This window comes from Pipistrellus hanaki, assembly GCF_964339955.1.
Source record: "Pipistrellus hanaki genome assembly, chromosome: 9".
Lineage (NCBI taxonomy): Eukaryota > Metazoa > Chordata > Mammalia > Chiroptera > Vespertilionidae > Pipistrellus > Pipistrellus hanaki.
The window spans coordinates 46993538-47006872 of record NC_140511.1 but is presented as its reverse complement, the minus strand read 5'-3'; the positions used below and the strand labels follow the sequence as shown (position 1 = coordinate 47006872).

Here is a 13335-nt window from a genome sequence, read left to right as displayed (position 1 = left end):
TCGCCAAACAAAAAACGCTCTTGCTTCTTCCTCCATGTGCCTATGAGCATGAGCGAGGTCTACTTGAGTCCAACGGGAAGGGTTGGGAAGCCCTGCACTAGGAGCTTCCGCCTTCCACCTTCCACCTCTGGAATCTCTGGGACGTCCGCCCTGGCCAGGATTTCTTTGCAGATGGACTAGAGGGAGCCTTACCTTTTCTGACCCTTGGGGTCTCTCGTCCTAGAGAGCCTTGGCCCTGCTGTTGCCCGGAGTCCACCACGCCGAAACTCCGCCATCCCCGGTGCATCGGTGTTGAAATTTCCTGACTGAGTTCTTCGGATTCTGTGTGGAGAGCATCCACGGAATCTGTCAGGGACAGCCTGGAAGCGTGCTGTGGGGCGCACACCCTCCTACGCAGATCCACACAGGCCAGGCCCAGGACTCAATGGCACTGCTTCCTGGGGCCTCCCCAGAGGTCAAGGATCATGACCTGTGATAGCTCCTTGGCCAGAGTCAAGCTTCAATTCTAACCCTGCCTCTGGGATTTGGGCCTCTCCCTTTGGGAGTGAAAGTGGAGGTTGGTGCCTGGCAGGAGGCCCTGGTTTCTGCTTCATTTCACAGACTGGGTCAGTTGGGCCAGCAAGCAGTCAGCTTCCTATCTTCAAAGATGTTTTAAGACTCAGACTGACCCCTAAAACGGAAGCAAGTGTTCTCACACATGTGTCTCTCCCAAAGCACACGGTTCTTCCACAAAATACCACATGAGGGCGTGCACATATATTGCGTTTGCACATCCTGGAGCTGCAGAGAATGTGCTCAGGCTGTGTGGGATGGGAGAGCGCCTAGAATGAATGGCATGTAAGGTAACTGGCTATCTTTAATAGATGCCTTTCACAGTTCTCTTTCTCTGGGCCCTAAAAAAAGTCACTCAAATTCTTGGAGCACTCTATTTTCACTGCTTTTCTAATATTTAATTGCACAGGCATTTACGTAGGCTCTTTGCCCAGTCAAGAAGAATATTAATCCCAAGCTATATAATTACAATCATCACCACCAACTTACTTTCCCCAGAATTTCTTGATGCCTTTGGGGCTCCGTTTACCATCTGGTGTCAGGGGAGACTGTGGACCCGACTCCGTACCAGATGACGTGGATGAGAAGTCGTTGGCCATCACAGTATCATCCCAACCGCTTTCGGTATCTCCTGAGATTGAAAGAATGTGATGACGTGTGAATGAGTGGAAGGGCCATGACCTTCAGAAACTTCTCTCCCAGGCCTGGACATCCTCCAGGGGGCGTTGGGAAGAGTCTGTCCAGCTCTGCCTTCAGGGCAGAACTTTACACCAAGACCTCAGTAGGGGGCTCGAGCATACTCCAGGGTTCTCTAAGGGGACTTAATGAGCATAAGGTTTCAAATCTGGGTGAGCTAACGCCTTCAAATTCTAAGGGTTTGGGGTCCAAATACTTGCAGGGAACTCCAGCAAGGAAGGTGCTTTATTTTTCTCCAGGGAGATTGGGGAACTCAGGCAGGAGGGGTACCTGGCTGCACGCTCAGAAGGGACGGTTGGGGTAGGGCATGTCACACTCCACCTCACCTGGAAGGGTACAGTACCTAATACGGGGGCACTGACACTCCGGCCACGATCTCCAGCCAACCAAGAAGCAGAGAAGCCACATGAAGAAGCAACAGAGGCCCAAGTCCAGCCCACCAGAGTTATAGGGAAGCAAAGAAATAAACAAAAGTCATCGAGCAAGAGAGAAAAACTCAAACAGAAAGAAAAATAATCCCCACAAGGAAGAAAGGGGAGAAATGGGGACTAAGCTCGGCACACAGGGCCAAGGCAGTGAGAGGAGGTTTCAGGTGAGGGGACTGAACACCCTTGGAGCCACTTCCTGGCAGGGAGAGGGAGGAAGGGTGGCAGGGCTGAATACACGGGGCCCACAAAGCTTGTGCAGGTGCCAGGACTCAGTCAGACTAGAATGTCCAAAGCCACTGCAAGTCCAAGTCCGAGTGTCACCAAGACATACTCATTCAAGGGCTTATATGGAGCTCCTGCAGCTAGAGGCAGAACTGGCCAAGGACAGACGCCAACACAAGGGCTGGCACAGGGAATAGCCAGGGATGAGGAGTCAGGGGTAGGAGAGCTCTGCCAGGACCTGAATATTCCCTCCCAGGCTCCATGGATATGTGATGCTATAGGGCAGTGGTCGGCAAACTCTTTAGTCAACAGAGCGGCAAACTGTGTCTCGAGAGCCGCATGTGGCTTGCAAGCCAAAGTTTGCCGACCACTGCTGTAGGGGAAAGATGGCCTCTTCTGTATGAAAAGCAGCAGGGACCTCCACGGTTTCGGGTCCTAAGCATCCAATGGATATCCGTGTACTGGCATCCTTGCACACTGGCCACTGATTCTATTTCTCTAAGGAAGTGTTCTCCCTCAGGAGAGCTCATAATACCAACCTACTGGAAATAGGCTGCAGAGAGGAAGGGGAGAGAGGAAAGGGGAGATTAGGGTGACAGAGGAGGCAGAGCAGGGACAGGAAGGGTGGAGTGGGGAGTCTCAGAAGGAGGCAAAGGAGGAATTATGGGAAGGGCAGGAAGGGGTTCGAGAGAGGAGGAACAGGAGAGATAGGGGTGGAGTAATTGCAGCTGGAAAGAATGTGTGCACACCCTGGTTTCCTGGGCTCTAAGGTGTTTACTGAAGGAAACATTGTACCCAGACAGGGAGCCAGAGTCTCTGGAAGTGGTCTGACTTGTCTCATTTGCCCACCCGCCCCATTCTCCAGCTGCGGGCTGCCGTGGTGGGCACAGGATCTCGTGCACTAAGTGGAGGTACCAAGGCTGGACACTCACTCAGCCTCCGCAGGCTGTTTTCTGTGGGGTCAGGCTGAGGGCTGGTGGGAGTAGATTTGGCAGCGTCTCCATTGGGCATGGCTCCTGAAAGCTTCCCAGGTAACGTGGGGTATTTGTGCTCCGCCAGGAAAGGGCTGTCCTGTTGGAAGGAGAGAGATATTGAGTTAGGGGTCAGTCTCAGATTCAAGCCCCACTAGGAAACCTCAGGCTGCAGGGACAACACCCTGCTCTCCAGGAGCCAACTTCACTCCAGCTGACTCTGAGACCCCTCAGAGGTCATTCAGTGCAGGCCAGGAGAGGGGACCAGAGTTCTGAGGCTTCACAGTGATGCAGGGCTGTGTGAGCCCTGACTAAGCAGGAAGTGGAGGAAAGATGCAGAGGAGACCTTTTCATTTGCTGTAGTGCTCAGAGGCTCAGGGAATTAACAGCTATAAATTACCCTTTGAGCCCTTTGAATAAATAAATTAGAATTCTAATAAAAGCTATTGTTTTATTATATAATAACTAATATATTATATATTATACCTAATATAATAATATATTACTCCTATATTATATGTTAATAATTATATATTATGAAAATATTAATTTTGGAAAATGCCTGATTAAGGCAAAGAGAGAAGGTACACTGCACTCAGGGGAGATGACCACAGAAAATGAGCAAGAGGGCTACATGCCAACAGAATCCCCTAGGAACTCGGGATCATGATCTGCATAAGGTTTAGCCCCAGGGCAATGGGCTGGTCATGGAAAGTGTCCCAAAGAAACAGCTGATTGGAAGAGAAAGGAGAATTGGACTTACTTGGTCAAGAAAGACACAATGGCCCCTAAACTCACAAACAGCGTGCAATGCATTTGAGTGAGAAATAAAAGAAAAAGAAAAGTTGAAGCAACATGACCAAGGGAGTCAACTTTGGACCACTTGGTTGGCCTCAGAGAAAAAAAGTAACATGAAAGACAAAATTGATTTCAAAACCGGACAAGTTAGACAAGCAACGGGAGACTTCTGGACTGAGATATCTTTTGAAGTTTTGTTAACAGCCATGTGCCCAATACATTTCTGAATTCATTTGCTTATAAATGCATGTCCTAGAAATTGTTTGAAATCCAATTCATTCTTTGGAATTGAATACTAATGCCCTAGAAAGAAGCTCAGAAAGGAGGACTATGAGAAAAGTACGTGAAATTCTCAAATAATTCTGAAGGAACGGCTGGTGAAGTGGAAATCATCAGAATCTTGAGAGATGGAGATCATGTGGTTTTTAAGTTCACAGGGACCTATAGATAGAGCCTGGGCCTGAAAGGACAGACATGTGCTCAAGCTCCAAATGCTGGTTCCTGGACGGGCTGCCTCCCATCACTGGGGACACATGTAAAAACCATGTAAATCCCCATGTTGCAACCTGGTCCCATGAATCAGCCCCTCTAGGACTGTACCCTGGAAGTCTGTACTTTTTCTAACTGTGGGAAAGGCAAAATTCAACCAATTTAGAAAATTGAAGGGCCAGACTCCAAGTTCCATAATATACAGAAAATATGGGGGGAGGGCAGCCTCAAAACAGTTCTCTGGTTGCATCAACACCCATGCTCTCTTAAGAAGGGCAGAGGCAACAGAGGTCATTGACGTAGTCTGCTCGGGGCGCCTGCTGAGGAGCTGAAAGGTAAAGAGCACATGGATCTAACCCAAGGGGTGGGCTTCAAAGGTGGCCCAGATCAGTGCGAAAGAGATCAAGGAGGCAGAAAGGGCTCTTAGCTCTATTTAGCCAAGACGAAAAGCTGGGAAGGAAGGACTCACTGCGAGTGAAGGTTGTGCAAGGTCAGGATGGGACCCAGGGAAAATAGAAATGTTTGAATCAGGTTGCTTCCCTAGTCTCCAAGAAGAGTAAACCTGGTTAAGGGGAAGGATGAACTCCCAGCCAGGGAGCAGCATGGAACTGACTGCCCAGCACAGAGGCAGCACATTGAGTGGGAGGAGCCTGGGCGTTGAGTCAGACCAACCTAGGCAAAGCCCTTTCTCTTAGCCTCTCAGAACCTTTGCTCGTTTCTAAATAGAGAATAACAGTCCCTGCCTCAGAGCCCATAAACAGAGCACTGAAAAGGTCATGTGCTGGGGCCTGGAGTGACAGCAGTACCACCAGAGCAGTCCCTGGATGGGAGGACATCAGTCAGACCCCATCAGGAACGTCACACTCAAGTGTGGTCCAGGGCACAGCTGGAGGAGACTCTGAGGAACTAGTGCTGATCCCAGGAGACTGAACAGAGATGCCAAAGGTTTGTGATCTGTGCACATGAGAAGAGGATGTTTAACTCAGAGGGGGCCAGGAGGTTTATAGTCTAGAGCTGTCAGGAGCAGGGTTCCAGAGGAAGAGCTGGGATCGGCGATGATATTCTAGGGAAGCCCAGCAGATGTGCGTCAGAGACAGAGCTAGAAAAGAATACAGTGTGTCTTACAGTGCAGTGAGCGTTCAGTCACCAATGTTAGTTGCTGCTGTGGCTGAACGGACGTCTGGGTTTTTAGTCATGGCATATCAGCACAGAAAGAGTGAAAGCTGCCGCCCTCCTCTAGTTGTGTGGTGAGACCATATCCCCTTTCCAGTAATCGCATATACGCTGCCTGGTTGAAGATGAATTTCTCTGAGCCTATAAAATGGAGAAGATATATGAAACCCTACCCCACAGAGAATGGAGGTGAAAGCACACAAGACAGCGGGGTGCACATACAAAGAAAATGGAAAATGTTCTCTTTTCTCTCACCCTCTTACCCTTTAAAGTTAACATATTTTAAAGTTACAGAAGCTGTAACTTGCTACATGAAAACACTCTAGCAAACACTACAATCACATACAGGTGAGAGGGACATGCATTTAACATACCTTGGATTCTCCCACCAGGAACAGTTTGTTCCCGTTGACACACTATGGAATGATAAGGAGGATTTCCATTATGTGGAGAAAAAGAGACCTGTGTTAGTCACAAACAACTCAGGACCGGCTTGAATTTGCAAGGCTCATCCCCTCCCTCCCTATTGTTATGCCAGGTAACCATCCTCCATGGCAGGAAACAGGAATCACTGTCCAACCACATAGACAGATGTTCTGGGCAGCTGCCAACATCTGACCAGAAGAAGCAAGAGGCAAAGGACCATGGGAACAAAGCTACTGAATGGGCCTGTGCCTCCTGCCACCTCTCCCCTCTCTGGTTTTCCACAGCATCACCAGGGAGGCTGATGTACTGCTAGAGACCACAGGATCCTGGGCAGCGGGGCTCAGTGGAGATGCTCTGTCAGGGCAGGACGCCTTGGTGTCCAATGTCCTCAATCAAAGGCCTGTGACACTCTCCTCCAGTTCAGGATTTACCCACATGGTCCAGAGCTATCCTCATAAAGGGCCACAGAGCCCTCCTCATCTTTCCAGACTCTTACAAACACCTTCTCTACAATCTTCTAAATGATCCTGTAGCTCACTCTTGGGATTGTCTCTATCCACATCACTTCATTTAGAATCTCTGCAATACACATGGTGCCCTAGGATACTCGGCCAGTATTCAAGTTCTTCTGGGGCTTAATATAACTCATGGTCTTGACCTTACCTTCTCCTGCTCCCCATTTCCCAAAACCTGCCTCTGCCCACCTCAGTATCTTTTCTCATCAACTTCAGGCAACATTTCCTGGCTTACCTGGCTGCTAGGATGTCTTGGACCTCACTTGACTGTTTTTTGTTTTGTTTTTTTTTCAAGATATTCCCATAATTCCTGCCACCCCATTAACTTTATAAAAGGCCTACAAGGCTGGGACAGGGACCTCGCTTGTGTCCCTGCACTGTGCGAGGCACAGAGAAGTAACTCAGGAGCTCACAATGGGCTGACCTTATCCACAGGTTCACTTCTCAAATCTTCTAGACTACAGGAGAGTTTTTTCTGAGCCCTGGAAAAACACATAAGGAAGAGTTACTGGAGAAGGAGGTACCTAGTATCATTCATGCAGAGAACATTCCAAATGTTTAACCAGTAGTTTGTCTTGGGCTTAGGGTCAAGATCAGGAAAAAGCCACCCTCTCATCATAATGATCATATATAAGATCAGACTGGCCCATCTCCGGGATAGCCTGATTGGACAATGTATTAGTGAAGACATGAGAGCATCGCTTAAATCCAAATTAAAAGTCATTGGCATTCCTCAAAAACCTAGAATACATTCCATTCCGTTTTATCATTGTGAACTGTTTTGTAGTCATAAAAGACCAATGTCAACAGACTCAAAGAGAGGGAAGATGCCAATACTGCTCTGTCGGAGCCTAAGAGTAACGGGGGGGGGGGGGGGGGGGGGTGAGAATAACTTTAGAATAGAGATAAGCAAATCAGCCATCCCCACTTTCAAAGCATTAGCTGCTAGTTTCCCAGTCTGCTCAGAAGAATTTGCTTTTAGCCCTAACCAGTTTGCTCAGTGGATAGAGCATCGGCCTGCAGACTGAAGAGTCCCAGGTTCGATTCTGGTCAAGGGCATGTACCTTGGTTGTGGGCACATCTCCCAGTAGGGGGTGTGCAGGGGGGAGCTGATAGATGTTTCTCTCTCATCAATGTTTCTAACTATCCCTCTCTTTTCCTCTTCGTAAAAAAATCAATAAAATATATTTTAAAAGAAAAAAGAAGAAGTTGCTTTTACAGGGGCTACATTACTGAGAAGGTCAGTAAAGAAATAGACTGGATAGAGAAAAAGCAATACCATTGTGGTCACAAGGGTTCCCTGTGACAAGTATCTTTCTGGCATTAGCATTTCTCAGTTCATATGAAGAAGTCAGCATCTGTTTACATGAGTCTCTTGTGAGCCTGAGTGTGTGTTACTTTTCATAAACCAAATTTCTTATTCTACTAAACCAAGGTCTGGCTGATTACCCTCTTTGACACCACTGTTTGTTCTGGGGCTAAGAGGCTCAGGGGAAATGGAAAGTGGGTTTCTGAGAGTACAAGCTCTGGAGAATCAGCACCCATCTGGGTAAGCTTCTATCATGCTTGTGACCATTGACTCCAGACACCTTGGCTGAAAGACAGCCTGCTCTTGGCAGTGAAGCTCCGTATCTCCATTACTTGGAAACGTGTTCTAAAGAGCTGACATAGAGAACTAGAAATAGGTTCATTTTAGAGGGAACCAGACTGATGACAGCCAAGAGACAGACAGGCCAGCCGATTATAAGTGCATTGCTATGCAACACTGCCAAAACCATTGGACTAGCTTCTCTGTAGGAGAAATGGCTTTCCCTGAAGAGCATGGCTTGTCATAGAGTTAGAATCACCCTGAGAGCGGAAAGACATTCCAGAGGGCCTGACAGGCACAGATCATGGAATGCTCTCGGCTCTGATGAGCCACTGGAGGGCCCAGATGAGGTGCAGCCACCTCTCCTCTGAGGATCTAAGCCCTGGCCAGGTCTTTTCTCCATGACAGTGACCCAGACCCTCAGCCTGAAGGAAGGGAAGCCCCTCTACGGCCAGGGCTGATAGGTATGGTTTGTGATTCTCCATTGGTCCCGTTGTGGCCACTGCGAGGGCCTGGATTGCTGTCCTGATGGTGAAATGCAGGTATTCCCAGGACACAGTGGTCATGCTCACAATGCATGGCCAGTCCCCGCCATGTCAGGCGCCCCGAGTGGGGCCTGAGGTCACAGCTTGAGCCTCCTACCTGGTTTCCAGTGATTTCTGTGGAAGTGGAGGTGGCCCCACTCCAGGAGAGCTACATCTTGGAGGCATCTGCACCAGAAAGAGACGAGTCATCATAGAGGACAGTTGCTATTTGGAAACCACCCTTTGCCCTTCTTTGATGATTTCTCTTGGGGAGTTACAGTTCTTCCCTTGGGTACAAGCCATGGTAGCTCCATCAATTCTGGTGCTTTGCTATTTCAAGATACCAAGGAGGTGGGTGTAAGAAACAACCCAGGCCAACCTGCCTCTCCTTCCTGGGCCAAAGTTCACATCCTGGGAGCAGAGTCCCAACAAGAGAGTCCCGAGACTTGAATCCCAAAGGCTCTTGCTGCTCCCTTTCAGAGCTTGGTCCTTCAGTTTTTCCTTTCATTCATGAGCCCTTTTAAGAACATGCCTTTTAGGCCAAGGTTAGTCGGAGCAGATTTCTATTGTTTGCAATGAGCAACACTTCTATCGATAGAGTCACTCAACAAACATGAGCAACATCTACTGCCTGCCAAGCCCTGTACTCATCATAAGGCCAGCACTCCTCGCATCAAGGTGGTAGACAAGTTAATTAGGATGAAAGATCAATGAAGCATGTCCTTGTGGCACCAATTCCTACAATATAACGTGTTGTTAGCCCCTCCCTCTCACCCGTAGGAAGGTTAGGAAGGCTTTGGAGGGAAGACAACTCGAGCTGAATCTTAAGAACTGAGTGTGGCCGAAACCAGTTTGGCTCAGTGGATAGAGCGTCGGCCTGCGGACTGAGGGGTCCCAGGTTCGATTCTGGTCAAGGACATGTACCTTGTTTGCGGGAACATCCCTAATAGGGAGTGTTCATGAGGCAGATGATCAATGTTTCTAACTTTCTATCCCTCTCTCTCTTCCTCTCTGTAAAAAAATCAATAAAAATATTTTTTTTTAAGTATCTATTAAAAAAAAAAAAAAGAACTGAGTGTGGGCTCACCAAGAAAGGAAAGAGCGTCACAGGTGGCAGGGGCATGAGCTAATAGTATATAAGGACAGACTGTCTGCAAAGACCACCTCCTTTCTCTAGAGCTCAGTGTCTTTTTGGTGTACTGCAGAAAGGGCCCTGATAGTATAGCACAGTTGGTATAGCCTGGGCTTTTTGATCAGATAAACCTGGCTTTACGTCAAGGTTCTGCCATCTCCTTGCTGTGGAGTAGATGAGGCGAGCCACACACAGTGCACATCGCAGTGACACTCAGAGATGCTGAGCACGTATCAGTTACTGCTGTTTCTTACGGCCAGCAGTCCAGCACGCTTGCTTTGACTAGGTAACTGGGTCATTGGGTGACACTTTACACTTTCCTTCATTAAAAGGGTTGATCTGGGCTGCTAAGATCCTTTTCAGTATGGCTGTTCTGGAGTTTCTTAAACTTTTTAGATCCTAGTTTGAAGGCCTTTCTCTACCTATGTGCTTATTTGTGTTGATCCTAAGTCCACAGAGATTCATATAATAGGGGCAGATTTTAAACAAGGAAAAGAGGAGAAAGAACATCTCTTTGCTGGGTTTTGGGTCTCCAGGGGACGTCTGTGAAGTAAGGATGTAGGACTTCAAAACTGGCAGCTGCCCCTCTAAATGAGCAAGACGCATGGGTACCAGGCATTGTTGCAGACTCTGGAGAAACAGATGGGTAAGTAAAAGCAACAATACTTCTGGTATATGCTTACACTCCAGAAAGGAAATACAAAAAGACAAGGAACTGAATTTAAAAAAAAAAAAATCCTACTCTTGAATGTCCAGTATCCACTATGCTGTGCCTCCCAAGCGAACACCTGCCTGTGCCTGAGCCCCTGGCGGCCCTCGGGGCTCTCCCCAAGGCCTCAGGGGCTCCACTGATTTCAATTTTCACCTGTCAACATTTACACCTGACAGGTGCCTGCCTAGATCCTCCCCTGTGCTCAGGGTAAGCCCTCGGGAACTGCTAAAACCCCACATTCCAGATGGAAACAGCACCTCTTCGGGGCCTTTATTTGTAGTGTTCCACTTTCTGAAACTTCCCTCCAGCTCTTCTTCATTGATTGAGAGATTTCTTTCTGCCGGCCCTGGAAGCATTAATGCAGAAAAAATGATCACATACCGTCCTTTGCTCAGAAATTATAACTGCACCACACAATTCTAACACTTTTTTCCTTCACCAAGAAAGACTAAGAAATATTATAGTGGAGCATTAAGAGCATGATTTGGAAGATTCTTCACAGCATCTGAGCATGGGCTGACAAGAGGGTCATCTCAAGGTCAAAGCTCATGTGTGCAACAGTGAGAAGGCACCCTGCAGTATCCCTCTCCAACCTTCTCACTCCTTGGCCCAGGCAATCAGATTCTGAGAGTGACTTGATCCAAGGCCTCCAGAGTTTTTTTTTGTTTGTTTGTTTTGTTTTGTTTCGTTTTTTGTTTGTTTTTTTTACAGAAAACAAAAACGGCAGTGACATATATGTGGGGATGGGGTGAAGGGAGTAGGCAAGGTGGTAACCAGTCAGCCACAACCCAGTTTGTTTCTAAGATGAAGCAGCAACTCAGCCAGAATCAGAGACTCCTGAATATCCTGCAAGCAGCCTTCTCCTATGAAACAGCTGCTTCCTTGGGATCTGTGATGGGAGCCCAGGTCAATGGTGGGAACAAAGTGGACAGCCTGGCAATTGCCCAACTGTGCCCATAAGAACACAAATGCTGCCTGCACCTTGCATTCAGTCTGGGCAGCAAATATGAAATGCAAAGAGCTCTCTCTAACCTGTGACTTCCTGGGAACCAAGCCCTGGGCGTCCTCTGGGAGAGTTTCACATTCTCCAGGAGGTGGACAAGATCTCATCCCCATGAGTGCATTGAAATTTCTGATCCAGGTTGCCCCCCACTCATTGTCTCTCCCAGGGGAAACCTGGGGAGATGCAGAGGACATCCTGCCAGGGTGGGATTCACGGGGCTCAGTTTGAAGGCTGCATTTTCTTGGTGATCTGGACAATACCCGAAAGTTCTGAACTGAGTACCATTTGACAAAATTTCTGGAAATCTTAACACCTGCCCATTTCCTACAATTCAGGACAGTGTAACCGGCTCTGTTCTCCAGCAGAAGGCTGTCCTCAAATGAAGATGAAGAATCTTCTGGTGGGACTGCCCCTGGATTTAAGCCTACAGCTGAAATTCCTTTGGGAGAAAATAGGGCTCTTACCTTGCGTTGCCAGCATGATCTCCTTCACCCTTCGGTACTGGTTTAACAGCCCCGCGAGCTCCTCTATCCGGCGGTCCTGCAGCAGTGCGAGGGCAGACATGTAAGCAGTAGCACTGGCACCACAGGAGCACCTTTCCGAGCCCAGGCTAAGTTCTGTGACCACCGAGAGGAGGTGTCATGGGGAACCTGAGAAGCATCCAACACGGTGTCCAGGCCCCTTCCCAGAGCCAGGTTTTCTGTGGTCTGCCTCCCAGATGGCTTGCAGTCACTCTTGCCTCTCCCTGAAGGCTGAGTCCAATCTCCAGCTATAAGACAGCCCCTTCTTGGCACAGCCTTTGAGGGGCTGAAACAGTTCCAGAAGCAGGAAATTCTCTGTCCTCTCCCTCTCCCCACCTCCCCCCGCTCTCCTAAGGTAACCATTCAAATCTGCCTCCTGGCCCAAGTGTTGTTCCCTGGAGATATTCCCCACATATTCCCCCCCCCCCCCATACACATGACTAAAATAAAGACTTTATATTTATCCCAATGTCCTTGCCTGTTTCTTGGGAGTCTGAGGTTCCGTACACAACAGAGGACATCCCCAGGGGATTGTTTCTTTGAGCAAAGGCCTAGGGACTTGGGAGGCCACAGGAACTTGGGCATAAACTCTAGCCCTGCCATCTACTATTACCTGTCCTTGGATAAAACTAAAGTACTTTGAGTCCTCATCTGTAAAATACAGGGGTGTGATCCTCCAAGCTGATGTCTGTGCCAGGTTACAGAGGTGTTTAATTTGTGATTATGTGTGAATTGCACGTGAAGAATATAAGACAGCAGGGCAAGCAGCACTGCATGCTGCCTAGTGTCTGTGTCGAGTCCATCGCTGGATCATGAATGTGGGAGGTGGGTAGATTGATCTGGAGTGTAGATTGGAGTCTAAGCAACAGCTATGACATTGGCAGTAACCACAGGTATTTTTTCTCCACACTAGCATGAATAGGCTTAGCTTCAATCTGCCTTTGGGAGAGTCCATTTAGGCAAAGTTTTCAGACATCAAAGCCAAAAACAGGTGGCTGAGGTCTAGTCTCCAGGAAGCACAGCCATTCTCCCAACACATCCCTAAATCAATGACCTGGTGGGTATGGTCATGCCCAAAATATCAGAGACCAGAGAGACCAACAGAGCCAGGGATGTCAGCAGGGAAAAGACAGGGTTGCCCAATGACCATCTTACCTTGTCTTCGTTGGCAATAAGCAAAGTTTCCATCCCAATTTTCAGTCGTTGAATTTCTTGGTCTAAAGGAGAATTTAGATGTGGAAAGAATTATTTATGTAAATGCAGGCAGCTATCTCCACATGCTAAGATGCTTCTCAAGTGAAAACATGTGAATAAACTGCCCAAGGGCTTCTTTAGTTTTTTAAAGAGCCCATAATGGTGTCTGGCATACACTTCAGTCTCATTAAATATTTGTTAGACTAATAAATGAACAGACCTATCATTTTGTCTTCTCTTTATAGACATGTGTGGGGGGAAAACAAAATGCCATTTACTCAAAGACGATACAGAGAAAAATCTCTCACAACCATCATCTCACAAGAATATAGACATTTATCCTTTATGAGGCATGTGCCTGGACTGCAGCCCTAGTTTGTAGCAGAGAATT

The 13335-nt window shown here is 47.9% G+C and overlaps 1 protein-coding gene across 6 annotated transcripts in view; it reads right to left on the bottom strand.

The window, feature by feature from the left end:
- The window catches only part of PPFIBP2 (PPFIA binding protein 2), a 203521-nt gene that overhangs the window by 116817 nt on the left and 73369 nt on the right, over nt 1-13335 (bottom strand). For all 6 annotated transcript variants that reach the window (XM_084894163.1, XM_084894164.1, XM_084894165.1 and 3 more), the window contains 9 exons: nt 12906-12967; nt 11694-11769; nt 10484-10572; nt 8501-8568; nt 6695-6752; nt 5704-5745; nt 2831-2969; nt 1042-1183; nt 193-321 (listed from right to left, as the gene is read on the bottom strand). In XM_084894163.1, the coding sequence (XP_084750289.1) occupies nt 193-321; nt 1042-1183; nt 2831-2969; nt 5704-5745; nt 6695-6752; nt 8501-8568; nt 10484-10572; nt 11694-11769; nt 12906-12967 (805 nt within the window). The remainder of the gene's footprint in view (nt 1-192; nt 322-1041; nt 1184-2830; nt 2970-5703; nt 5746-6694; nt 6753-8500; nt 8569-10483; nt 10573-11693; nt 11770-12905; nt 12968-13335) is intronic.